At 41.2% G+C, this 26,094-nt stretch overlaps 1 protein-coding gene and 2 long non-coding RNA genes across 6 annotated transcripts in view; 1 reads left to right on the top strand and 2 right to left on the bottom strand.

Annotated features, from left to right (window-relative positions):
• Positions 1-1,178: 1,178 nt before the first annotated feature.
• LOC107507458 lies at positions 1,179-8,216 on the bottom strand. Of its 2 annotated transcripts, none has more exons than XR_004951003.1 (6): positions 8,154-8,216; positions 6,385-6,474; positions 4,229-4,293; positions 3,232-3,302; positions 1,982-2,049; positions 1,179-1,726 (listed from the first exon to the last, which is right to left on the bottom strand). It is a non-coding gene; the product is annotated as an uncharacterized LOC107507458 (long non-coding RNA). The 2 variants fall into 2 exon arrangements; XR_004951004.1 differs by having other exon boundaries at positions 1,179-1,723.
• A 108-nt stretch (positions 8,217-8,324) lies between these two features.
• LOC118602816 lies at positions 8,325-12,647 on the top strand. The gene is made up of 2 exons (XR_004950828.1): positions 8,325-8,515; positions 11,332-12,647. It is a non-coding gene; the product is annotated as an uncharacterized LOC118602816 (long non-coding RNA).
• Positions 12,648-14,652: 2,005 nt separating this feature from the next.
• The window catches only part of ANKRD13A (ankyrin repeat domain 13A), a 32,725-nt gene continuing 21,283 nt past the window's right edge, over positions 14,653-26,094 (bottom strand). For 2 of the 3 annotated variants that reach the window (XM_036220612.1, XM_036220610.1), the window contains exons 9-15: positions 25,450-25,511; positions 23,911-24,041; positions 23,254-23,411; positions 22,477-22,602; positions 19,049-19,215; positions 17,442-17,500; positions 14,653-16,687 (exon numbers count right to left, since the gene is read on the bottom strand). In XM_036220612.1, the coding sequence (XP_036076505.1) occupies positions 16,492-16,687; positions 17,442-17,500; positions 19,049-19,215; positions 22,477-22,602; positions 23,254-23,411; positions 23,911-24,041; positions 25,450-25,511 (899 nt within the window). In that variant the 3' untranslated portion in view covers positions 14,653-16,491. The remainder of the gene's footprint in view (positions 16,688-17,441; positions 17,501-19,048; positions 19,216-22,476; positions 22,603-23,253; positions 23,412-23,910; positions 24,042-25,449; positions 25,512-26,094) is intronic. The other variant, XM_036220611.1, reaches the window with a different exon arrangement.

Raw genomic sequence — 26,094 nt, 5'->3', positions numbered from 1 at the left:
GGCCCAGAAGGCTCCTCAGACCTTAGAAGGTGACCTCGGGCCTCCATCCCCAGGGTTTTTTGAGGAAGAACTCTCGGTTCTCTTCTCCTTGGACACACTGTTCCTTGCCCAGCACACAAAGTCCACAGAACGGATGAGTGATGCAGACAGATTTTCCACGAGAATGACACTGTATTCTCAGCAAGAGTGTCTGAAGATAAATACTAGACTTCTATGGAGAAAGTCACAGGGAATTGATCCCCACTATCCCTAGAGGCTCCTCCTGACTCAGATTCCTCCAGAACTGGTTGTGGCATGGGGCTACCCTGGGGGCCACCTGCAAATAGGAGGAGCTCTGCCCAGCACTCAGCTAAGTGAAGAGAGCAGGGAGGAGTCATTCTGAGGCCTTCCTTTAATGGAAAGGCTTTGTGAAGGAAGTGGCAGCATTGATACATCATGAACATTCAAAATGCCATGAGACCTACTGAGAGGTTATGTTCTGTACTAAATGAATTTTTTTATGGCATGGTAACAGATTCTAAAGTATGTTTATCCATTAAGAAGCCAGCGAATATCGTGCTGAGTGGTGATGGGATTTGTGTCCAGGTTAGCTGAGGTATATACTTGGCAATAATGAATGCACACATTCAAATTCTGCAAGGTCATTGATATATACACTTATGTACCTATCCATTCATGATGTGATGGTGAGGGGCATGTATGTTAGAGAGCTGGCACCAGCAACTGTGGTCTTTACAGTAACAAGAATCAAGGGAAACACTCAAAACACAAAAAAGTCAGAAGCTATGGTACATATATACAATGGAATATTACTCAGCCATAAGAAGAGAGAAAATACTGTCATTTGTGACAACATGGATGGACCTCAAAATAATCATGCTGAGCAAAATAAGCCTGACAGAAAAAGTTGCAAATCACATGATATCGCTTATATGTGGGATATAAACCTAAAAGCAACAAATGAACAGGACAAATAGAGACAATGGACATGGACAATAGACTAGTGGTTAACAAGAGGTAGGAGGGGAAATATAGATGGGGTAAAGGGGGTCATATATAGGGGGGAAGGGGGAGGATGAAGTGGGAAAACGGGATTATATATATGGTAGCTGAAGGAAACTGGACTTCGGGTGGTAAACACACAACAGAATATATAGATGTCAAATTATATGTACACCTGAAAATTATATTAAAAAACATAAAAAGTCACACACACACACACTCAGAATCACACCACATAGATTCACATGCCCACACACTCACACCCATGCACACGAACCTACATCACCTGAAACTGGAGATCACGGCCACAGTTCTTTACCTAGAAAACCAGTTTCCATCACCACGTCCCCGATTCTCACTGCCAGCCTGAAGCTGGAATCAAAATGGTTCTCCACAGTAAAACCAGCAAGAATACCACTCCTTTCTCAGTTTCTAGATTTTTCCTCAGCAAATAAAGGACTCTAGAACAAGCACCACCTTCAAGGGCAAGTGGAACCACTTGAAATGATAGAAAATACTATGAGGGTCACATCATACCAGGTCCTGTTTGCACAGGCCTTTGCTTAACTCAGTGACATTAGAAAACCAGATGGGAAATGCTGGAAGTGTCAACAGAACCCACCAGGAAGAACAGGACAAACCTACCCAGTTTGAAGGGCACGAACTTTCCTGGAGGAACTCTGTTCTTAAGGCCATTTTGGGTGAGCAATTACAAACTTCTCTACTAAAAGGAAAAACTGCTAAGATAAAAAACAACAACAACAACTCCCTCTCATACAGTCTGTAAACTGCAGCTGTCATTTTTTGAAGGCCCTTTAGGATCAGTTATCAGTTGGTACTAGACTCGCACTCAACACTCTCACCACCAAGCAAATGTCTGTATTATCCAGAATGCACATGCCCACTTTTCAATATCTTAATTTTACTGACAAAGCAATAAAGCCTCGTTTCTCTCGCAGGAGAAGAAGGGAGAGCTTACCGTGGTGAAGGATGTCAACTCATCTGCCCTCTCACTGGGAGGCTCCTCTCACAGGCCTTTGTGGGGAGCTGTGAGGACACGAAGTGACTGTCAGTCCTTGGTGCTGCTGCTTATGAAGGACTAGGGAGCTCTGCTGAGTGCTGATGAGGGCGAGAGTGCACTGATGAGGGTGGTGGGTAAGTGTGAGCTGAGCTGCTGCTGGGCCCTCCCCCTTGCTCAAAAAAGAAAGGCCAAGGAGAAGAGCAGAGAAGAAATGACTTTCTGGAAGGAACCTAATCAGTGAGAAATACTCAATCTAACAAAGAATCAACACGACAATCATGCTGTTTCAAAGACAGAGGTCTGACTCCTTCCGCCTGTTTTGAAATTTAGCTAAATTGCGAGTGTCTTCTTCATTTCCCCCAAGATCATTTATTCCTGCACAATCCACACATGCTATTGCTGTATTCATCAAAACACTTCTGTAAGGTTTTTTAAGTAATGAAAAGCAAACTTATTGGGGACATAACTCACTTCTATGCAAACTATCTTATTACATTTATTCACTAATCCTTTTTCATTAAGTGAATAAAATACAGAAGATTGTAAACAGTGAAATCCCATTATATAGGGTTGATGCTATCATGTGATAATCTCCTCCTTCTCATTTTTTTCTATACAGTGTGTGTGTGTCATTGAGTCAGTGTCTGTCTACTCTCGCACAGGCCATAGACAGTGGGACAGTTCCTTACATGGGAGAGGCATGGGGGGCACAGTCTCTGTCTACCCCAGCTGTGCAGGAGGTTTGCAACAAGGGGGATGGGCACCAGGACACCTCCAGTTTTACTCTGAGTTCTCACTTGCCACCATCCCTTGGGTGCGTGGTGACAGGTTTCCATGTTTCTGAGTTTTTTACTCTTTGGGACAGAGGCGAAGGGGTAACCTCAGGACCGACAGGTGCTGATCCAGATAGTTCATCACGGGGCCTCACACCTCTTGGAATCTCTGTGTTGACCTGCAACATGTGGACCTTATATGTGCCTTTCATGCCAACGACTATGCCAAAGGCTGCTGTTAAAGGCACTGACAGCTGCCCTGTGTGACCAACAAGGACATCTACTCTTGATAGGCAACGTTTGGGAGCTGTGTAGACACTAGCACTTCCAGCCGTGTCCACATTTGCTGGAACTCCCTGCTCTGTGACTAATGAACCCATAGCTGAGTGGTGAGTGCCGGTCAGTGGTCCAGAGCATCAACATAGGGACCCATACCTGGGTTCACACGCTGTCTCCTCCGCGTAGGACGTCAAGAGCTTGGGCCATTTATCTCTGCTCCACCCCATCTGAGGACATGGAATATTAAACAACCCACCAGATATAGCCATGGAGGGATGAATGACTTATGTAAAGTGGGCTGTGAAGATGAGAATCTTCCTAGAAAGCGAACTTGGGTAATATGTTGTGTAAGTCGGTAAAGTCCTGAAGAAACACATGCACCACTCACACTCACACGCACTTACATTTACAATCACACCACACACACTCATACAAAAACTCCCTCAAACCTCAAACACACAAACCCCGCCACCTAAAAGTCATCACGGCTGCCAGGCTCTGCAGAACTAGCCAGAGTTCTTCCCTGTACAATCACTCCCTTCCACTACACCTCCAAACCTCATTCAGGCAGGAACACAAATTCAGGGAGGCTTCCAGATCAAAAGGGCAGGAAAGTTCTACTGTGACCAGCATGCAGACTTAGCTTCAGCAAGTGAGTGATTGCACAATATGTACATTTTCAAATGGTCCTTCATCTACGTGTCATAAGAAAACACTGTGAGGTTCACAATCCCCCTGGACACTGTTTGCCCAGGCCTTCTGTTCTCTTGATGACTTTAGGACTCCAGATGGGAAACACTGCCTGAGTCAAACACCCCACGAGAAAACATACAGAACACCTGTGGGAAAGGTTTGAGCTCTTCATGGAAGCTGGCTCAAGTCCCTTTGAATTGGCAATTACGAAATTCTTTTTTCAAGGCGGAAACGGTGCTACTGAAGACACTGCTTGCAGCGCTTCAGTGTGAAAGTAATGCTGTCCTTTTTGAATGTTCTCTTGAATCAGCTTTCAGGTGGTCACAGACTCTCACTCAAAATTCTCCCACCTAGTAGATTGTTTCTATCATCTAGCAGGTATGTGCTCACATTTTTAGACTGTAATTTTATTGAAAAATAAAGCAACACTTCCATTTCAAAGGGTGGAAGACCTTCTTACCTTAGAAGCAGATGGGACCTCCTCACCAGACCTCACTCTAGGAAGCTGCTCCACCGTGGCGTAAGCTACGGGGACACAGAGTCACTGTCAGTCACTGGTGGTGCTGCTCAGGACTGTCTCAGAGACCTCTGCTTGAGGTGGTTGTGGGGCTGGAGAATGTGGATTTGGATGATAAACACTACGGATTGAGTTTCCGCTGGGATAACCTCACAGTGGATAAAGGAAAGCCAAGGAAAGAAGCAGGCAAGAAAGAGAAATAGAGCCTTAGACAGACTTCTAGCTCAAGGGAACCTAATCCATTTAAAATCATCTAAAATGTATGTTTCAATGACAGTTTCTGATTCCTCCTGCCCTTTTTAAAGCCCAGCCAAATACTCACTTTTTCTTCAAATGTTAGAACCATTTCAGCATCCATGCATTCATACATGTTGCTAGTGTTCAGCATGTATATTATTGGATAGTTTGCTTTTATCATGATGACTTTGCATCATATTTATGCTGCTTTTAATCATTTGTGACTATATCAGTCAGTAGTATTGATGATATTCACAGTGCTGTGCACCCATCCCTGCTGTCTAGACTCAAAACATTTCCCAGGAATAAATCACTCTGCCTTGACCCTCCTTCCACCCTTGTAATCTCTACTTTCTGTTTCTAGAAATTGGTCCTTTCCAGAAATCTTATATAAGTGGAATCATAAATTATTGTACAGGCCTCACATCACTAAGCTCAATATTTTTTCAGGGTCTATTTATGTTGTAACCTATTTTAACATCTAATTTAATTTGATGGCTGAATAGTACCCCACTATGTGTACACACTGCATTTGATCCACTCATCATTTGGTAGACTTTGGGGCTCTTTCCATTGTCTGGATATTGTGAATAATGCCTTTATGAACCAGGTTTCTGTGGGAGAGAGGTGATACCCTGGAGGAGGGGGAGGCTGAGCCACAAAGAGTCCAAATCTGTCACGCAGTCTCCAGCTCCTACCTTTCAGTCTCTGACTCTACATACAACACTTCCCTCCAATCACAGCTCCTCAGAGGACCAGGGATGTCCCCATTTGTGGCCATCCTCCCTCAGCATTGTCCACTCCAGCTGTCTCACTCTGAGCCTTCTCCATAACAAGGGACCACTCTGAGTCACCAGTGGTCTCTGAGTGACTCCCAAGCCAACTCAGAACATTCTCGACCAACTGGCTGCCACACGACAACATTGGAAAACTTAGCTTCCCTTTAATGACCAACCCTGGATCTGGAGTTGATACCCACAAGCCAAGAATGAGGTACCTTAGTGATTCAATGAATTAAGGCTGAAAGCTCCACTGTTTGCTGACTATTGTTCTGAGCAACTGTCTGAGCAGCCTGTGCCAAGGCCTGGCTGAGAGCAGACTCTGGCTGCTCTGGCTGAGTGTGCTCCTTCCCTACCCAAGCCCATCTTCGACAAAATTCAGTCTCTTCTACTGCCTCCTCCAACCCTACACAGTGCAGTGGTAGTGGACTGAGTCCCATTTCCTCTGAGAGTAATCTCTCCTTAGTGATAGCTTTTGACCCCACGCCAGGACACTTGCAGAGAACCACCAAGACCCTCCTAACCTCCGTCACCAAATGTTCATTCCTCTTACTCAAAAGCACTGCCCCTTCTCACCATTCTCCAAGGCAACACCTAAACACCCAGGAATTCTGTCCACATCAAACCATGGAAATCTCACTGTGAATTTCCAGTTTCCTCTCTTTGTAAAACCTCTTGATTTAGACTGCTAATGTGTGGTGTCAAATTTTGGCATTCACATTCCGAAGAGTTGACCTTTTCCCCCTTTCCTGTCATGTCTATTGCTGAGGTGGTATTAAGATTCTCCTGACCCAGGGAAAACAGTGTGGAGGTGTTCCCTCTGCATCTGTTCACTGGAAAGTACATACAAAATGGGCACTAGGAAATAATACATTTTTCTAAATTTAGAAAAATATTTAAGGCAGCCTGCTTGTTAGAAGAATCAGAAATATCAATAAAGTAATACAACAAAATTTAAAACATTTATAACTCTCTAGACAAATCCAGAGTGGTAGAAATAATTTTTTAAAAATGAGGAATAATTTTCAGAAAATGCTAAGCAGCCCATTTGAAAGAACAACATTCATATCAGTAGAAACATACCTGCACAACAGTTCCGATTTCCCACCTTTAGGACTTGAGGTGTGAGAAGCTAATAACTTATCTGTTCTCTCTCAGGTCATAGACAGACAGCTGGAATGAAAGGAAAGATGGACATCATCACACAACCATAGTGCTGGGCCATCAAAGGACTTTCAGGGTGAACGCACACTGCTGCTGTGTAGACATGTGTGTGTTTACATGGATTGTGTGGCATTTAAGGGTACATGTTTTGTTTCAAACACTGAATCCCAGACCTTCATATTATTATTCTATTTATGAAAACAAGTTATGAGAGAAAATTTCCTGGCTCCAAAATATAGTTGATAGTGAGAATTTCAGAGTGAAGAGGGACAAAGCTAACATGTTGAGAATAAAAAGTGCATCCATTCTTGATTGAAATACCATCTTCACACATTTCTACTATTTCTGAGTTTCCAGACATTTCCAGGACAATGTAAAATACATTCCAGATGAAATAAAAAGTAATATTAATAGGAATTCAATTTTAAAGTGATATTTCTCTATTAAGCATATAATTACATATGTATACATACATATACATGTATATTTAATCACCGAATTATACAAACCCTGCATGACTGGGATTCAAAGCCTGTCACTATGCTTTACTGCCTCTTTCTACTTTTAAAGGACTCCATGAATATTAGGGTGGACTGACTAACCCACCATGAAACATCTCTAAGAGAAGTCACCGTCTCAGGTTCCTGATCCTATTTAAATGGAAGCTTTCTCCTTCCTCCTTTCAGGTGAAGGCTCACTGCATGCCCCACATTCTACCACTTCCCAGGACAAGTTTCTACAAACACAGTCTACCAGCCTGATGATACTTTGTCTCCCTGACGCCTCAATTTAGCACCCTGCCGTTACCATTATTTCTCTTTCTGGCATCTATCACAACTTTGAATTATATTAATTTTCTATGTAACTGTGAAATACCTGTCTTCCTAACTACACTGTAAGTTATGTGAGGGCAGGGGAGTGATTGGCACGTCATACTTTTTGAACATACTCCCCTTTGAGATTTCATGAGCTTGAATATAACCAACTATTCTTGACAGAAAACTTTTCCATCTTTTTCACATCGCAGATCCATTATGAAGGTGATATCGACCCAACTACAAATTAATTCTTAACAATAAGGTGAGGCAGTACAGGAGGCGGTACAAACGAGGGATTCTGAATTATAACTGGGTCAAATTCTAATATTTGGGCCAAATAATTCACTAAGTTCATTTCCTCATTTATCCAGAAGCCATAAATCATTGGACACTGAATATGCTACCTTTTAGACGCTGGGACAGAGCAGAGCAGTTAAAACACGTGTAAGGTAAATGGTGATAAAAAGTGAGGGATGGCAGATGAAAAATGGAATAGAGTAGGGAGTATGTATTCTGAGAAAGAGGGAGGTTTTAATTTCCACTTAGAAAAGGATGTCTGGTAAGACTCCTAGAGAAGGTGGCATTTCTCAAATGGAAATACAGTGTCTTATTTCTCAGGCTCATGAAGATGATTAATATGAAGACACAGATTTTTAAAACAATCTTCCATAGGTCCACTTGGACCTGGACCTAAGAGATCTCTAAGGAAGAGGCGTGGCATCCAAACGGAAGGGGAACGCTCGGCGCCACAGAATGGGGAGACCTGTCCACTGTCCCGCCAGGAACAGTGAGGCTCGGCGGAAACGCTGGTCACGGAAAACGCCGACACTGGTGGAACGAGGGCGGCACTCGGGCGAGCTACATAGTTACCGTGGCAAGGACGAGCGCCTCGGGAGAGGAAGCACCCAGTCAATCCGTTGGGCGGCTGAAGACAAGGTGTGGCCTCCAACGGCGACAGAGGTGTGACTTCTGGTGGAGACAGTGGCAGGACTTCGGCGGAGACAGGGGTGTGGCTTCTGGCGGAGGCGGAACTTCCGGAGGAGACGAAAGGTGGGGCTTTTGGCGGAAGGGATCTCTCCGCGGCAGACAAACCTGGAAGATGCTTCGGGCAGTGTGGTGGTGGCTGTGTTTCGGGTTGTGCGGTCACCTAATAGGGCAGACAGAGGCCCCGAGTCCGGTGGAGTCATCGGAACGGAGCCGACCATATGCGGTGCTGCGTGGGCAGAACCTGGGTGAGAGACTGCGGGCTAATGGGCGGCAGGGTCGGGCCTGCGCTTCTGCCTCTTGGGGCGCTGGAGCCTGGCAGGCGCGGACAGAGGGCGAGAAATGAGTGAGGGCTGGGGCTGCCCGTGCGGCCTCCTCTAGGAAGGCCTGAGTTTTACCGCTCAGTACGAGGCCCGGTACACAGGAAGCTTTCAGTATGTGCTAGTTGCATGAACAACCTCCGAGTCTGTGACCTGGGTCTCATTCTGGGCCTCCTCCACTCTGGTTGTGTGGACCCAGACTAGCAACAAGGAGCATAGAATATAACCTACACGCCTTCAATCCTAATGGATGATAAACGAAAGAAGAGGCAATTACGTGTACCGATGCTCCGTATGTCAGAGGCTTCATCATCCCCGGTGTGGCCTTAGAGGGGACTATGTAATATCTTTAGCAGCATCCCCAGCCTTTACCCACTAGATGTCAGTAGCACATCCCATTCCCATTCCAAGTGATCAGAATATCTCCAGACATTGTGGATGTCCACTGGGGTTAAAATCGCCCTGAGTAAGAACCACTGCTGTCGAACAGTGCTATTCAGGGGGTGATCTGCTCACCAGTGGGGTCTGCAAAGTATTTGTCATTTGCAAAGAGATGACTACAGAAGTTAAGTGTGTAGAAACTTAACATGTTGACATTGTTGCAACATCCAAGCAAGTAGAGACCAGTTCCAGGTCCCTGAACTAAAATGATTTGCAGATACAGGGAGCTGCTTGTTAGTCATGCACAGTAGGGCTATGTCATGGCCTGGGATAGATGAGAAGTTACAAAAACTAGTCTTTTTACCACAGGTCATTTGCGAAACACTGCCCTAGACAGTTTTGGCAGTGGGTATTTTTATCTCCGTTTTTACAGAAGAGGAAACAGACACAGGTTGTATAACTTACGTAAGGTCACACAGCCTGTAAACGTAGATGGGAACCTGGACAGTCTGATCCCAAACCCTGAATTCTTGACCAGTGTGCTGTGCTGCCTGTCTTGGTCATAATAACTGCTTTTATTTATCGTGTGCTTATTATATGTCCCGTACTGTATTAAATGCTTTTCATGGGTTACCATCGGCTTAAAGAAACCTTTGTGAGATGGGTTTCATTTTCCCCATTTTATAGATGTAGAAAATGAAGCTCAGGAATGGAAAGTGACTGTAAGGAAGGAACTAAATAGTCTTAAGGTTCTGCTGGAGCCTGCCATTCAGGCAACTCATAATACATGCAAAATGTGGGACAGGTGAAAAGGTAAAGATGGGAGAATTGATCAAGCCCTGCCCAAATGAATAGCTATCCAAATGGATAGTAGGTACCTAACAACTCATGGTTTCAAAATCATTCTTTTTTTCTTTTAAGATTTCTATTCTCCAATTCCAGCCCCCTACATTCCTGCTATGGGAGTTTTAATTTGTTAAGAGCCTTTCAAAAGTGCAAGAAAATGGTTTAAATGGAACCGACAACTTTAGGTCCAACTGCAGTCAGAACCTTAGAAACTTGTGTAACTCAGGACTTTGAAAATTAGGACAGGTATTTAGGTAGCAAGGGCTATTTTGAGATATGACATTTAGCTCATGTAAGTCAGATTTTGTTTAACAGAGCCCTTTACAATTACTTCTGGCCTTTTGGAGTTGTGACCTACTGTCTTTGTCACCTTCTTCATCCTCTCCTCCTTCCTCACCAAAACAATGGTCAGTTTTTAATAACTGGGTTAAGTGTGGGGGAATTAAGTAGGGGAGGTCACAAATACCCCCAAATTACTGATTTAGACAAAACTGTGGTCAAATTTTTGAGAGAAACAGTAACCAGACTGGAGAATAACCATGGTTAGGCTCCAGCTGGAACTTGGGATGGGTCCACATTCTTACAAACACATACACATATATTTGCCTGTTAAAAGTAACATTTTTGAACTCCTTCCACAGACCCTGAGATAGTCACATACATGGAATTGCATGTCACTTCCAGCAGGATGCTGGTTATGTTAGCTTAAAGCCCAGGTCCCTATATCTAGTCCTGATCAACTTGAATTATCAGTTGTAGGTCCCATTTCTCACCTGAGCACCTTGTAAATTTTAGATGAGAAATTTACTCTTAAAAACATAGTATTGCTTCTTTGATCAGAAGGCCCTTGCCAAGACTCATATAGAGACTAAAATACTGAATCTCCACTTTTTATAAATGGCTTTAAAAACATGGTTGAGCTCCCTGCTGTTTTTTCACTTGTCATTCTCTGCCTACAACCCTCTATTTAAACTTAGGATAAAATCCATGTTTCCTTCTGCATGGACCAGCTGCAGCCTTCTTCTCTGGCTTCATTTCCTGCTTTTCTTCCTTCACTGCTGCTACCTCTGCCACTCTTGCTCCTGTTCATTAGCTGTCTGCTTGCCCTGGCCTTGCAGCCTTTTGCTTGCTAATCCTTGGGCCTGTAGCGCAGTCCCTACAAATCTTCACATGGCCAGCACCTTCACTTCATTAAGCTCTCAACTTGTGTGTCCCCTCCTCAGATGGTTCCTCCATGACCACACTGACTGTTGCCAATCCCTTTCCCATCACTATTACATTACTGATTTCTTCAGGGCCCTTCATGCTAAGTGAAATGCTCTTGTTTGTTTACATTCTTCCCCTCTCCTTCCCATACATGGAGACATGCAGAGAGAGGGTCTGTTCATGGCTGTTTTCCCCGCACCTGGCACAGTGCTACCTGGCACTGAGTGGCATCTGGTAAATCATCGCTGGGGAATGGATGACTTACAGAGCCTGGAGTTTCCGTTAGGAGGTAACCTGTATTCCTTTTGCAGTGCTGATGGGAACCATTTTCTGCATCCTGCTGGTAACCATGATCCTTATGGCATTTTGTGTCTACAAGCCCATTCAGCGCCGATGACAGCCAAGCAAGCAAGTTCTCTCCTACAAGTATTTGGGAACAGAATGAGTTGCGCTGCACATGGGTCAATGGAGAAGTTGGAATCAGAACTTTGCTGCTTAAGCATGCTCTTTGGTTTAGATAGTTGGTAAATGCTAAATTATTTAGAAAAAAACATCTAGCAGTTATTTTTTCGTAACACTGTAATGCAAAACTTGGCCACTGAATTTGCTTCTCAGTGCTTCTTTTTCTATCTGGCTGTACTTTTTAAAAATATGACCTGAAGCTCTAAGTTTCAGATCAGAGATGGAATACTCGTGAGAAAGAAAACTCAGTAACTTTGTGAGTTACATAAAAACTGCTTTGGAGAAGACTAATCATTAATGTTTGAAAATATTAAGATGAGAAAGACTTAGCATGTAGATATTCTCTACTGAAGAATCATTTGGTAACAATGGGTTAAGAATCACAAATGTTTTAAGTTACACACAGTTGGCCTAGGGTGCTCTGGCTGCAAAGCAGTGTCAGCTGTAGGGAACTGATGCCATCAGTCTTCTTGCAGCATCGTGCTCTGCACTAAGATGGGTCACATCAGTCAGGCTCACATCAGTCAAGCTTATGATTGCGTGCACCCTTGGGCTGGAAGGCTGGGGTTGGACAGGAAATGTTATTAGTTGGCCTAAGAAAGAACTCATTCTACTCAAACATATTGATCTTTCTTGTACTGCACTTAAGTCTGCCCAGCTCTTGGCCTAACACTTGGTGGCAGTTTTTCAGATTTGGAATCTAGAATACTCAGCAGGAATTCTTTGTTTTCAGCTGTGCGTGAGGAGGGCTCAGTCAATAGAAGAGCCTGTTTATTTTGCCAGGCAGAATGGTGGGTGGGCATGTGTTTACACAAATTTAATTTCAACTTTGAAAATGCTGCTATTTGTTTGCACTGTTGGCGAATGGGATTTTCCCCACTATTGAAACGATACTTTCATACTTAGAAAGTGATTATCAGTATTTATTTTAAAGGTGCTAGCTTTAATTTTGTTATTAAATTGAAATGCTTAAATCTTGTGCTCCAAGCACAGCACTGATTTTTTTTTTTTTAACAACCCATACTTAATGTGAAATAACAAAGTCGAGATCCTGTAACTCTTTGACTGAAGGATTTTGTTTGTAACCCATCATTGAGCCATTAAAATGTTAACTATTCTGTGCTTATCAGCAAAATATCAATTAAAATTAAAGTAAAATCTTACACGCTGTTTTATTCCTAATTATTTTCCAAGCACTTAAAATGCAGGTGCGTGTTTGAATCTGATTTAATCTTTTAAGGAAGCACTGTGACGTGAAATTTTAAATTCATGTGTGAAATAACACTATTGCCTCAAGGCAAGGCATTATTCAAGAAAACTGAGCCATAATCTCTCAGGCTGGGCAAAGGGTCAGAAGACCTAGATTCTTATCCCAGTTCCAATTATATATAGGCTTAACTTCTCTGAAGTCATTTCTTATCTGTAAAATGGTGATACACAACTTTATATTTTATAATTACAGTAAAGATGAAATGATTGGGAAACTAATACAAATGAAGGTAGGATTACTACAGTTGGCCTTTCCCATAGAAATCTGTGGTTAATGAAGGGAGGAGTGAGAACGATTCTGAGTGAGTAGGACTCTCATTGGCAAAGTCCCATCTGAAATGCTACATTTTGATATATCGTTTTGAGGATTTTCAAAGGAAATAGTGAAAACTTGCCAGGCCCATAAACCTTGCGACCTGTTTATTCAGTAATCACCAGCCAGGTACTGGGATCACGTTCATTTTATGAAAAAAACCTTGCAATAGTTACTCCACATACAAATGCAAACCCCAGCCTACATCTTCATTCCAATATACCATCTGTTCAGTATGAGATTTCAAGCTAGAGAAAGACAGAATCCATAGAAAGGCTTATTACAGAGAGATGAGTAAAGACAAAAACATCAGTTCTGGGAGAGAGAATTATACTGAAAACTTTTTATGCACCAGAAGCTGACCAACTAGTACCTTCGAGTGGAATTATTTTCCTTACCTTCATCTACAGGGGAGGCAGCAGCCAAACCATGGACCTCATACACTGAACTATACTCAGAAGACCAGCTGAGTACCCAAATGAACAATGATTTACACCAATCATAAAAGTGAGCTATTTTAACTTTCTTGAAAGTTAAGATTAAGAAGTCTGCAAGTGCTGCTTGAGATTTAGGGGCTCTGGAGTCTTACAAGTATATTACAAATTTTTCCAGCTGGACCTCAATCTTAAATCTACACATATTTCTAGACATGGGCCTAGTTTGGACTTTGAACTCCATCACTTACTGCACTGCAAAGAGTCATTTAAAGTTGTCATAACCCAACTTGTCATCTTTGATGTCATCTAACTTCAGCAGTAAACTGGGACCAAACTGGTGGTTATGCTCAAGCCTTTCCTGTCCTTATTTATAGACTTAGCTTCCTTGACACCTCACCTTATATATGGTGTGATGAGCTTGTTTATGGAACAAAGTGTCTTAGGAAGTTTACTTAGTTCCTAGCAGTGTCTCACATGCAGAAGTTACTCAAAATTTGCTGCCAATATTGAGCCACCCAAGTGTTAATGAACCTAAAGAAACTTATTTTAATCAAACAATCCATAGGTATTACATCTCAACCGAAGAAGAATAACAGTTTTCTTCATAGTGCTCCACTGGCTCAAAGTATTTCTATTTACTTCCCCACCAAATCCAAAGGAGCTTCTTCATTTTCCCAGAAATACCAAGGCCTCATTTCTGGAACCAAATATTGTTTTACTGGTTCCTGCCTTGTTTAATACCAGTATATTTGGCATAGGGTACGTCTGGAAGCCCTTACTATCACCAGAACTTATAAGAATAGCCTCACAAAACACGTAAGCTTCAAAGGAGAGATCACGTTAGGGAGCTGATGTTGGCATGGCTTCCCTTGACTCCACAAGAGCCAGTCCATCTCCAAGAGGAGGACTGCACAAGTGTCTCAGAGCAGCCCTGACACCGGCTCACTTTTAGCTCCCATCTGAGACAAGCAGCATGGGGCATGCGCACTATATGATTGGGCAGGAAGGCTGAAAGGAGCATGTCACTTTTGTAATATACAACTGAGCATTGGGAGGGCATTCTAATGTTCCAATAATATACGTGACAGGAAGTGTGGGTACATTCAGTGACTAGAAAAACAATGAAAAAAGACTCAAAGGCTGTCTAGGTATTGTATGAGCACCCTCTCAGGAAGCAGTCTTTATTTGCATTTTAAGAGTGAACATATGAAAAACGCTGCAGACATGGACAAAAAGCTCGGTCCCTTTTTAACTGACTTCCTGGGATAAAGTCAGACGCCAGCAAGCAGCACAATGGAATGCAAACATAAAGATTACCTATGATTCACCTTAGTAAACGATGTGGCCAGACAGCAGCCATTTCCAAGAAGTGTCCTTACTCAAGGTAAATACTAAACAAATTGCCAAGGTGTGTATTTGAAACAAATATCATGCTGAATATACTGGCCTCGTGTGCAGAGAAGGAATTTTGTTTAGACCATGACATAAAAGGCAGATGGTTATGTGGACTCAAAAGCACAATTCTTTGTGATTGGGAACATTTTACTGGCAATGACAACTGTGTAATAGAGTTCAACTGGAACAGTAGTTTCTCTTCCCATCCCAAAAGAAGCTCAACAGATAGTAAACTGAGGCAAAACAGGCGGATATTGTTTGCCAGGTCATTTCAGTGCAGCCTGTGGGAATGAATACAAGGCTGGAGTGAGGGTGCCCTCAGGTGTATTCCCCAGGGTCCTGTATGTTGTGCGATGGTTATTTACAGAAGTGGTAGACAAAATAGTTAACTACTAAAGGTATCCAAAAAAGGCCTGAGAAAATCTGGTTAAAATGTATAACCTTGTATTGCTGACGGGAGTAGTCAATTTTATATCTTTTAAAAATAATAAAAAGATTCTGTTAAAAAATATATTTATCCAGAAAGATGTTGATTTGAACTCTAAAAAGCAATGTGGAATCATCATTTTCCCTTTTGAATTCAGGGCCATTGAGTTCTGTTTGTAGTTCCCTTTGTAACTTGCACCCCTTCCTCTCCAGTGAGCCGAGGGCATATAGTGGGTCTTCCTAGACCTCTACATGGACGTCCTGTACTAGAGGCAGCCTGGAACACTCACATTTGGTTTAGTTCTGTGCTATTCTGGTATTTTGGACAGCCTGCCCACTTCAAGAACAAAGCTCGGGTTCTCCTCCCTGTTTCTTCAGGGCCAGGATTAGCTGCCTTGGATTTCACGTGGAGGATCCTTCCTGCTCTCAAAACAACTGCCTTTACAAATTCAAATCAGATCTCTCAACAAGTGGAGTGAGGTGGTTTGAAACTATTAGTAATTTTTAAGGCTAAGGCAACATCTGTGGTTATTAGTACATCTTATTTTGATGCAAATAGTTAACCCTAATCTAAAATAGATCCTTTATGTATCTCCTCTTTAATTTTAGCTGAGGGTGAAAGGAATGGAATATGGTGGAGGTGGAGGAGGAAGAGTGACAGTATCCTAGAAACCCTGTAAAAATAAAAGAGTAGATCGGCATAGATTATCCATTTCTTTGGTGAAGTGTAAAGAAGTATCTCATAAATTTTCATAAACCACACTCTACAAAGGCTGCTGTTCTCACGTATAAAAGCACCCTGACTCTGCAATAGCTTGTTTGGTTATCACTCCTTGGTAAAAAGTAATCTACAAACCCCCACGGATTGGGGTTTTTGTCTAAAGCTGGTAGTAAAGATGTGACCTGCAAGCCAATACAGCTAATGGAAAGTGACGATGCTCCCCACCCCTTAGCCTGGAGATGGGGCCTGCCTGTCCCGAGCCCCTCCACCAGGGAGTGTCGTGGAGGGAGCTTGGAGTCCCTGGTCCTGCACCTCTGCATAAAGAAGGGGACAGCTGCCTTCTGCTGTGTACATGTAAAGTACAGTCTCTCAGCCCTAAGGTCCTGGTGACACAGCACTCGCCTGCAGCTCAGAGCCTCTGCTTTGTGCAGTGTGTGGGCAGAAAGGTCTATTTCTCCGTGAGAGACAGCTGTAAGACTTGCTGGAGCTCTGCCTCCTCCTCTCGTAGCCGCAACTCCTGCTCCTCCAGCTCTTTAGCAGAGAGCTCCATGGCCAGCTGCAAGTCACTATCAAAACGGCTTGTCTCACTTGAGGCACCAGGGCACAGGCCTTCTGAGCTGGTAAGGAGGCTTTCCTGGATGGCCCTGAGTTGGAAAAGGGGGGAAAAAGAAACAGTGATAACCACCATCATCATGGAGGCAGCAGCAACTACATTTCTTAACTGCTTACCAAGTGCACACTGTGCCAGGCCCTTTATATGCCCTCTATGTGCATGATGCCACTCAATCCCACATAACTCTGGGCGTAGGTACTATGACAAACTGGAAGCTCAAAGAGGTTAAGAAACCTGCTCAAGATCACTCAGCTACTAATTAATGAGGCTAGGAACTGAACCTGGACCTGTTTTAAAGCAAAACTCAAGTTCTTTAACAGATTTTCACATATGCCCAAAGTATAGGAAGACGCTTCATAAAATGAACCTTTTCTAAATTCCCTCCTTTAAGAAACAAACAAACAAACAAAAACAAACAAACAAAAAACTATCATCCCTGTGGCTCTTCCCTAAAATGTCATCATCCTTTAAATTATATAAACTTTCCATGAGGGCATCTAGACCCTGTGTGATCTATCATACAGTCTTCTCAGGTCAGACCAATCAAAAAACATTTCCTCAGGGCCTGTCAGCCAATGACTCTGGCCTATAAACAAGTCAGCAATGCTATCACCTATTCCTGGAAACTCAGCCACCAAGAGTTTAAAGCTATTTTAATAAATGACTGCCAGAAGAGGAAGAAGGAGAGCTAACACTTTGTCAAGACTCTCCTGCCAGGCACTATGTTGCATACACAAAGCGCCTGTTCCAACCTCAGTTTAATCGTCAAGGGGCATGTCAATCACCTCTCATACTGGGAGTCGTAGGCATGTGTCTCATTGATCCCTCCATTCGAAGCTGGTTCCTAGGAAAAACAAACATGATGGACATGAATACCTCTTAGAAGAAAGAGGTGTCATACTGATAAGAAAATGAAAACAGAACAATAAAAATATTGACATGTTCATTATTCATAGTGCTATGTGAAAAACTAACAGGAATTTGAGTTATCTCTAAAATGACACCTACATGTCAGGTAGTATACGGTACACTATCCCAATGAACAACTTTTCATTCTTGACACGAAAGTCAATTTAAAACAGTTAACCTTGGGCAAAATTTAAATGAACAAAGCAGGTAATTCTCCTGGAGCAAGATTAGAACACATAATTCAATATAGTCATGTGTCACATAACAGGGTTATAGTCAAAGACAGACTGTACACGTAATGGTGGTATATAACACAGCCTCGGTATCCAGTAGACTATACCATTCTAGGTTCGTGGAGTGCACCCTATGATGTTCGTACGACAAAATTGCCTAACCACGCATTTCATATCCCCATCACCCATCATTAAGTGGCACATAACTGAATTTGTCATCTATGACTCTGGCTACTCCCCTTTGCAAAATTGATGGTCAACTGGGTTTATATAGATATTGGAGGAGGAGGGGGAAGCTCACCTATACAGGGAAAGAAAAAGCATACAGGACTGATGGTAATGTCCAGAGGCTGGGTCTTCTCCCAAGAGGCCTCCCAAAGGGACTATGACAATTCTGGGGTCTGGGCCCTGGGCCTGCAGCCTCAGAAAAGAGAATGGCTCCAAAAACGGGTCCATAGGAAGGGGATATGAAAGGCTCACATTACCTGAGCTCTGAAGCTCAAGAATGAAGCCAGAATGTCAAAAACCTGAGCTGGGGAAGCCACAGGTGGGAAAGGATGGAAGGGCTTGATGATGGGGGAGGAGGACCTCAATCCCCAGACTCCCCAGCAGGTGAGGCCTGGAGGAGGAACCACATCAGAAGACAAAAGGCAACTGTTCTTCTGCTGATCTGTCCTCTCCTTAGCTCTACTTTTAGCTAGAGACTCAGAGAGTTTGGGGATTCTACCCCTTACAACAGAATAAAACATCTGAGTGAAAAAAGAAAAAATAACCAAGAATCAACCAACGTTTACATCACACCCCTTACTGAGCAACCGCAAGACATCGATTGGTCTTCCTTGGGGATAAAGTTGAAATTAAAATCTGCATAACTTTATAGGAGACTACTGAAACATAGATAATATTCTAGGAAAAATACAATGGTGCAAACTAGCATGAATTTACTATTTACATACTAGAAATTTATACAGCATACTCTTGAAAGATGCATGATTATTAGCTACATGGTGAATATGAAGAAAAGGAAAGTCAGGAGACATGTTACGAATGATGCTGATGGGGCTATACAGATTATATGAGATATATGTCTCACATAATAAGCTTTTGTAAAAGACCAGGTGTATAAAATACAAAATAATCTCAGTTGATACCATAAATATACCAAACTTGCTATTTAAAGTAAGTCTTTCAGGTTAGTTCAAAACTGAGGCCAAATTAGAGGGCCCTGACATTTATTCTGATAAACGTACCTGGCTCCTGCTGGATTCCAGTAAGCTCTGCTGGATGGCAAACTGCATTATCTCATAATCTTCATCCTGCAAATGTACATCTCTGCCATTGTCTTGAATATGGTAAGATTCAGGAATTTCAAAAACAGACTGATCAACCTCAAAGTTTGTGATTGGGGTAGTGGTAGCTGAAATACAAAAGATGACAGTCCAGTGCCTGAGTCAGTAAAATAAACTTCCACTTGGACTTTGTATAAACATTTTTAAATTTTAAAAAAGGAAAAGATTAAAATGATTAAAATCAAGTTTGCAACTAAGTGAGAGATTTTGAGGAACAATAATCTTGACAGATTCAACCAACGTTATCCCTCTAAGATCAGGAACAAGGCAAAGCTGTCCACTAGCACCACTGTTATTCAATATAACATTGGAGTTCCTAGCAAGTGCAATCAGGCAAGATATAAAAGGCATCCAAAGGGGAAAGAGAAAAGTCCAACTGTCACTATTTGTGGATGACATGATTCTCTACATGGAAAACCCTAAAGACTCCACAAGAACACTACTAGAAACAATAAGCATATACAGTAAAGTTCCTAGATACAAAATCAACATTCAAAAATCCATAGCGTTCCTATACTTGAATAATGAATTGTCAGAAAAAGTGGAAAAAATAATTCTTTTTGCAATTGCAAAAACAATACCTAAAAATAAATTTAACGAAGGTCGTATATAATGAAAACTACAAGGCCCTATTAAAACAAATCAAAGAAGATACAAAGAAATGGAAAGATAGTCTGTGTTCTTGGAAGAATCAACATAGTTAAAATGACCATATTACCTAAAGCATTATACAGATTTAATGCAATCCACATCAAAATCTCATCAGCATTTTTTAAAGAAATAGAACAAAAAAATCATCAGATTTGTATGGAAGCAAGACCCTCAATTGCCAAAGCCATCCTGAGAAAAAAGAACGAGACTGGAGGCATTACTCTGCCCAACTTCAAATTATACTACAAAGTGACGGTAATCAAAATGGTATGATATTGGCAGCAAAAAAGACACACGGACCAGCAGAACAGAATTGAGAGTCCAGAAGTAATCCCATATGTATATGGGCAAATAATTTTTGACAAAAAAGCCAAAAACATACAGTGGAGAAAGGAAAGCCTCTTCAATAATGGTGCTGGGATAACTGGAAGGCCACCTGCATAAGAATGAAACTAGACTGCTGTCTATAACCAAAATTAAGTCAAAATGGATTAAGGACCTGAATATAAGACCTGAAACAAACAAATGCATAGAAGAAAACATAGGCACTAAACTCAAAGACCTTAGACTTAAAGAGGATTTTTATGAATTTGACCTCAAAAACAAGGGAAGTAATAACTAAAATAAATGAATGGGACTACATTAAACTAAAAAGCTTCTGCTCAGCAAAAGAAATTATCAACAAGGTAAAGAGACAACCATTCAAATGAGTAAATATATTTGCAAGCAACTCCTCCAAGAAGGGCCTAATATCCAAAATATACAAAGAACTCATACAACTCAGTAACAACAAAAAAAACAAACAATCCAATCAAAAAATGGGCAGAGCACCTGAACAGACACTTCTCTCTAGAGGACATACAAATGACCAACAAATACACGAAAAGATGCACAACATCGCTAGCTATTAGGGAAATGCAAATCAAAACCACAATGAGGTACCATCGCCCACCTGTCAGAACACCTATAATCAACAGGACAAGCAATAACAAGGGTGGGAGAGGATGAGGATAAACAGGAACCCTCATATACTGCTGGTGGGACTGCAAATTGGTACAGCCACCATGGAAAACAGTATGGAGGTTCCTCAAAAAACTAAGAATTGCTCTACTATATGATCCAGCAACCCCTCTACTGGATATTTACCCCAAAGACTTGAAAACCCATATCCGAAAAGATATTTGCACACCAACGTTCAGCATTATTCACAGTGGTCAGGACATGGAAGCAACCAAAGTGTCCTACAATAGATGATTGGCTAAAGAAGCTGTGGTACATATACACAATGGAATATTACTCAGCCATAAGAAGAGATGAAATATTGCCATTTACGACAACATGGACAGACCTCAAGATGATCATGCTAAGCGAAATAAGCCAGACAAAAAAGTTGAAAATCACATGATATCACTTATATGTGAGATATAAACCTACAAGCAACAAAAGATCAGGACAAACAGAGACTCATGGACATGGACTATAAATTAGTGGTTACCAGAGGGTGGGGGGGTGGGGGAGGAAGGGGGAGGTAGATGGGGTAAAGGGGGTCAAATATAGGGTTTCAGGGGAGGGTGAACTGGGTAAAATAGATTAAAAATATGGTAGCTGAAGGAAACTGGACTTTGGGTGGTAAACACACAGTAGAATATGCAGATGTCAAATGACAATGTACACTTGAAAATTATATAATTGTATTAACCAATATTACCCCAATAAATTTCAATAAAAATTGAAATAAATAAATAATATCAGAAAGGAAAGAGGAGAAATAACTACGGATTCCATGGAAATATAATAAATAAATAAATAAATGCATACATACATACATACATACATAATAAATAAATAATCTTGACAGAGAAAAGTACCAAAATGTTGCTTTTTTCTTTTTGCCCTGAATATTTTTTAGTGATAAAATCAATGCATAGTCATAAAAAAAATACAGAAGACTATAAAAATGAAAAGTGAAGAGCTCTCCTCATACACCTATCTCGTATTTGCAAATTCCAGTGGTAACCAGTGTTTATTCATATGTCCTTTGAGAAATGTAATGTGTACACACATAGTCACGCTAATGTCTTTTTATTTTTTTATTATGAAATATAATATATAAAAGAGTATACATATATCTGTAAACTGAAAGTAATATAAAACACCTGTGTATCTCTAGCCTAAGACACAGAACACTATCTCACCACCATTTTTAAAAACTGAAAAAAAGATTCAATTATGTTTATGTATTCTAGCAATGAGTAATAGGAACATAAAAGTTAAGGTAATAAATCCATTTACGGTAGAATCCAAATATTAACTATATTGATGGCAAAGGAGCCTGAGGAAATTGGGGGGACAGAAATGCTCTTTATCTTGATTGTGGTGGTGGTTATATAGGTGTACACATTTGTCAAAATGCACTGACCTGTCATATTTAAAATGGGAGCATTTTACATATATACATTACACCTGAATAAAGTTGTTTACGACTATGCTATCTTTTTAATACAAGTGGAGTCATACAGATTCTCAAAGTTATTTTTTTCAGTTAATCTAAACTAAATCTAAACTTTCCTTTATTCAACACAGAGATCTACTTCAGAAGATACTTTAATTTCAAACAAAATTAGTATAATAGCTCACAAATTTTTTTTTAAAGAATCTCAAAACCCAACTTCTCTTACCGGAATCTTTACCTGAATCAGCCTGGGTCCCTTCCACATTTTGAGATACAGTTTCTTCAGCAGTGCTACAGCCATTAACATTTCCAAATGTAATTCGTGCATTTAAGACATGAAACAAGGGAATTTCTAACAAAATAAAAGCTTGTATAAATACACTTTACTGAGAATAATAATAGCCGCCATTAATAAAATTAACCGTGAGTGCTTAATATGCTAAATACTTTTTATAAATATGATTTCATGTAATCATTATAACAACCCTTCCCAACATACAGATGAGGAAACAGATTCAGAGAGGTTGAGCAACTCTTCCTAGGTCTCAGTGAGAGCCAGGATTGAAGTGTCATGAATGTACAACTATAAAAAATGTAAATTCCTCTCAAGTAATATGTACTGTATATGGTATTATGTACTCGTTCAGGCCCATCAAAGGATCTTGGTGTCAATTACCTTCTTCAATTAACTACTGAATTTAGGGTTTCACTTAAGTTGGGTGTCATATTAAAATGATGACTGTCACATTTTTTATGCATTTTTACATCTGTTCGCAACATCAATAAAATAGAACTAATGGGTGGGGAATCTCCTAATTTTGGTATGCAGAATGAACCAAGAATCATGACACTTTAAACCAAATTAATCTAGAGGATAACTCTGACTTCAATTATGTCTTTTGTACACTACTTTAACTTAAAGTGCTCCAATGCCCTAAAGCATATCTTGTCACTACAAAAAGGGCAGGACCTACAAGTGCTCCTGTGGTTCCCTTAACTGTACCTATTTTAACAGGAAATCCAGGTGGGAATTCTAGTTTGATGAAGTCTCTCAGTCTTGCAAAATGAGTGCTAGTTCTGGCCATCAGGTCAATGATGGGGATGACCTGCTCCACGAGAGAGAGAGGAAATTCTTCACACATCCACAGCGTTGCTTTAAACCTGCAGGATTTGACCAATACGAAACTGAGGGCACCTCCACCAGATGGGGAAACTGAATTCTATACAGTAGGCTACACAACACCAGCTTCCTTACTCCAGTCTTCCCAGTTATCTTACATCTCATAATTTGAAGCTATGAAGGAACTAGGCCCAGGAGGAATTCAGATCACTCCAAAATCGGCCAATCAGGAAAATGACCTCCACTACAACCTCCTGCAAGAACCTAAACTGACAGCAAGCATAAAGAAACTGCTAGCTAGTGGAAACCATTTCATTTAATCAGCTGAAGCTTGCTGACAGTAAAATAAGGAATTCTTAAAGCCAATCTATCTTCCATTTGGAGAAAGGCTAATAAGATGGCCAATCTACTATTACCTTTTGTCAAATAAAGGAATTTAAAATTTTTTTAAGAAAGAGGACAGAAGAATGAAGATGACACCATAAAATAGCACAATTCTGTAACAATCCATAAGCTGAAAATGACCGCTGAATCTCTTACTTTTGTGTTCTAATCGTCAGCTCTTTCGGCCTCCCAATGTCCCTGTCTCTCAGATCAAACTCTTCATCGAAGTATTCATCAGGAGTGATGGCTGTGGGGTTGTTTGCGGTGGCACATTCTGTGGTGGGGTCCTGCCGATCCAGAACTCAGGGGAATCAGAAATGACAAGTGATGCTCACAACTGGAGGCCTATGGCACTCAGTCTCTGAGGTGGACATGTTAACCAGCTACATATCAGAAAGTTCTAGCCTTAACTTTTTTTCATTAAGTTACTGCACAGGATAAGAAAATCTACAGAGGTGTAAGTCTCATAGATTTCTCCATTTCAAAATATTTCTCTGCTCTACTTTTTATTTTTATCTCCTTACTAGAGAAATGATAAGAGAGAAAAATACATGAACGCGTGTGAGATCTAGAAGACTTGGGGTTGAAGTTCCAGCTCTGTCACTCTCTAGCTTGTGACACTGGAAAGTTATTTCATTTTTCTGACCCTCAGTGACATCGACTGTAGCAATTTTATATAGTTATTGTGAGGATCAAGTCAGAAAATGTTTGTTAAGGTGCTCTGTTAAAATAGAAAGTCCTGAATCCTCTTTATGTTCCATTTTTACAGAGATCCCAGTTCATAACAGGTAAGAGAGAAAGCAACTGATTAACCACGACCCTTCCTATAATATCTTTATTTTCAAAGACCTGCTTATCTAATTCTCTTCCAAGACAGTATCTCAAATTCCCTCTTGGGAATACTCGTTAGCTTTTTCAGATACGAGTGGCTTGTTCAGCAAATGCCATCCCAAGCACAGAAAAGCCATCTCCTTTCTTTAAACTACACTGAAAATGTTAGGTAGTTAGGAGGTCATGAGCAATAGGAGCAAAGGCCCAGTTCTGTAACCATAGAAACCTCCCTTAAGGACCTCCCTGAAACACCGATTTTATGATTATAAATTACCACTATATCCTAAGGCACAAAGGCCATAAAAGCTACTAGCTTAAATCAGTAACAAAGGGGTTTGCACACAAGTACTACCCTCACCTGCCCTTAACTTCAGCCTCATTATACCATCATTACAATAGCATGCCTATGTCTAGAAGTTCATGAATCTAATAACACTGAATTCTGGGTAAGCGCATGCTCAATAGGCAAAGGGTTATGTAATAGCCAACTGTCAATCAAAATGACTTCGCATGCTAATCATCCAGCATCACCCTAGTAACCTCCCATCACAGCCCAAATATAAACAGACCTTCCCACTTATACACTGTTACAGCCCTCTTCACTGTAACCCACATCTCCCTTGGAGCATACTCTTATCTTTTGTATTTTCACCTCCTGAATTCCATGGGGCTACAGGCTTTCTTGTGAGGCCGGTCTCCTTCTAAAAATGTACTTTCAACAAATCTTACTTTTCCTAAATCTTGCTGACCTGTAATTTTTTATTGAATTGGCAGAGAGGAACCAAGGACCCTCACCATCCACTGGTGCAATGGTGGATTTCACATCACCCTGTGCGGTAACAGAAGCTCATTGCTTCAACTTACCCTTTGAGCACCAAACTGGTGTTCCACAGTTCCCAGCAGAGATTCCAGTGGGTTCCTGTCCGCTACAGAGTAAGGAAAGGTTTAATGCCTGATATGATACTTTATCTTGACTATAGAAAAAAATTCTCATCATATTTTAAATTTTCTGATCCAAGCTACATACATTAGGAAATCCATTTATGAACAGGCTGATGCCCAAATCACAATAAGCATCAGCTAATTTATCCTTTGTAGAACGTTTTTTTATTAGGCTCTCTAAACTAGATGAACAGCGGGTACAAGAATTAAAGCAGAACAGATGAAAGAAAGAGCTTGGATTCGGGAATGAACTAGATCTGGATTTCAATTCTCACATTGGCTGGTCACTGCCCATGTGTCCTGGGCCTCGGTTTTCTAATCTGTCACACTGTAGGCACTGCTCCAAATGTTTCCATGTAGTAACTTATCCAATTTTCCCAAAAACTCTAAAGAAGGTCTGGGAACACCTCCATTTCACTTTTGAGGAAACTAAGGCACAGCGGGTAGGTAACCTCTCAAGGCCAGTGAATGAGTTGGGATATGGCAACCATGTATTAGCAACATTTTGGCTCAAAGCCTAAGTTCTGTTCAAACCTTTCATCATGATAGTTTGGATGAAATCACTCA

Source organism: Rousettus aegyptiacus, unplaced genomic scaffold (genome assembly GCF_014176215.1).
Source record: "Rousettus aegyptiacus isolate mRouAeg1 unplaced genomic scaffold, mRouAeg1.p scaffold_m13_p_5, whole genome shotgun sequence".
Lineage (NCBI taxonomy): Eukaryota > Metazoa > Chordata > Mammalia > Chiroptera > Pteropodidae > Rousettus > Rousettus aegyptiacus.
Note: the sequence above shows the minus strand (reverse complement) of the source record. Positions and strands in the feature narration are given on the sequence as shown.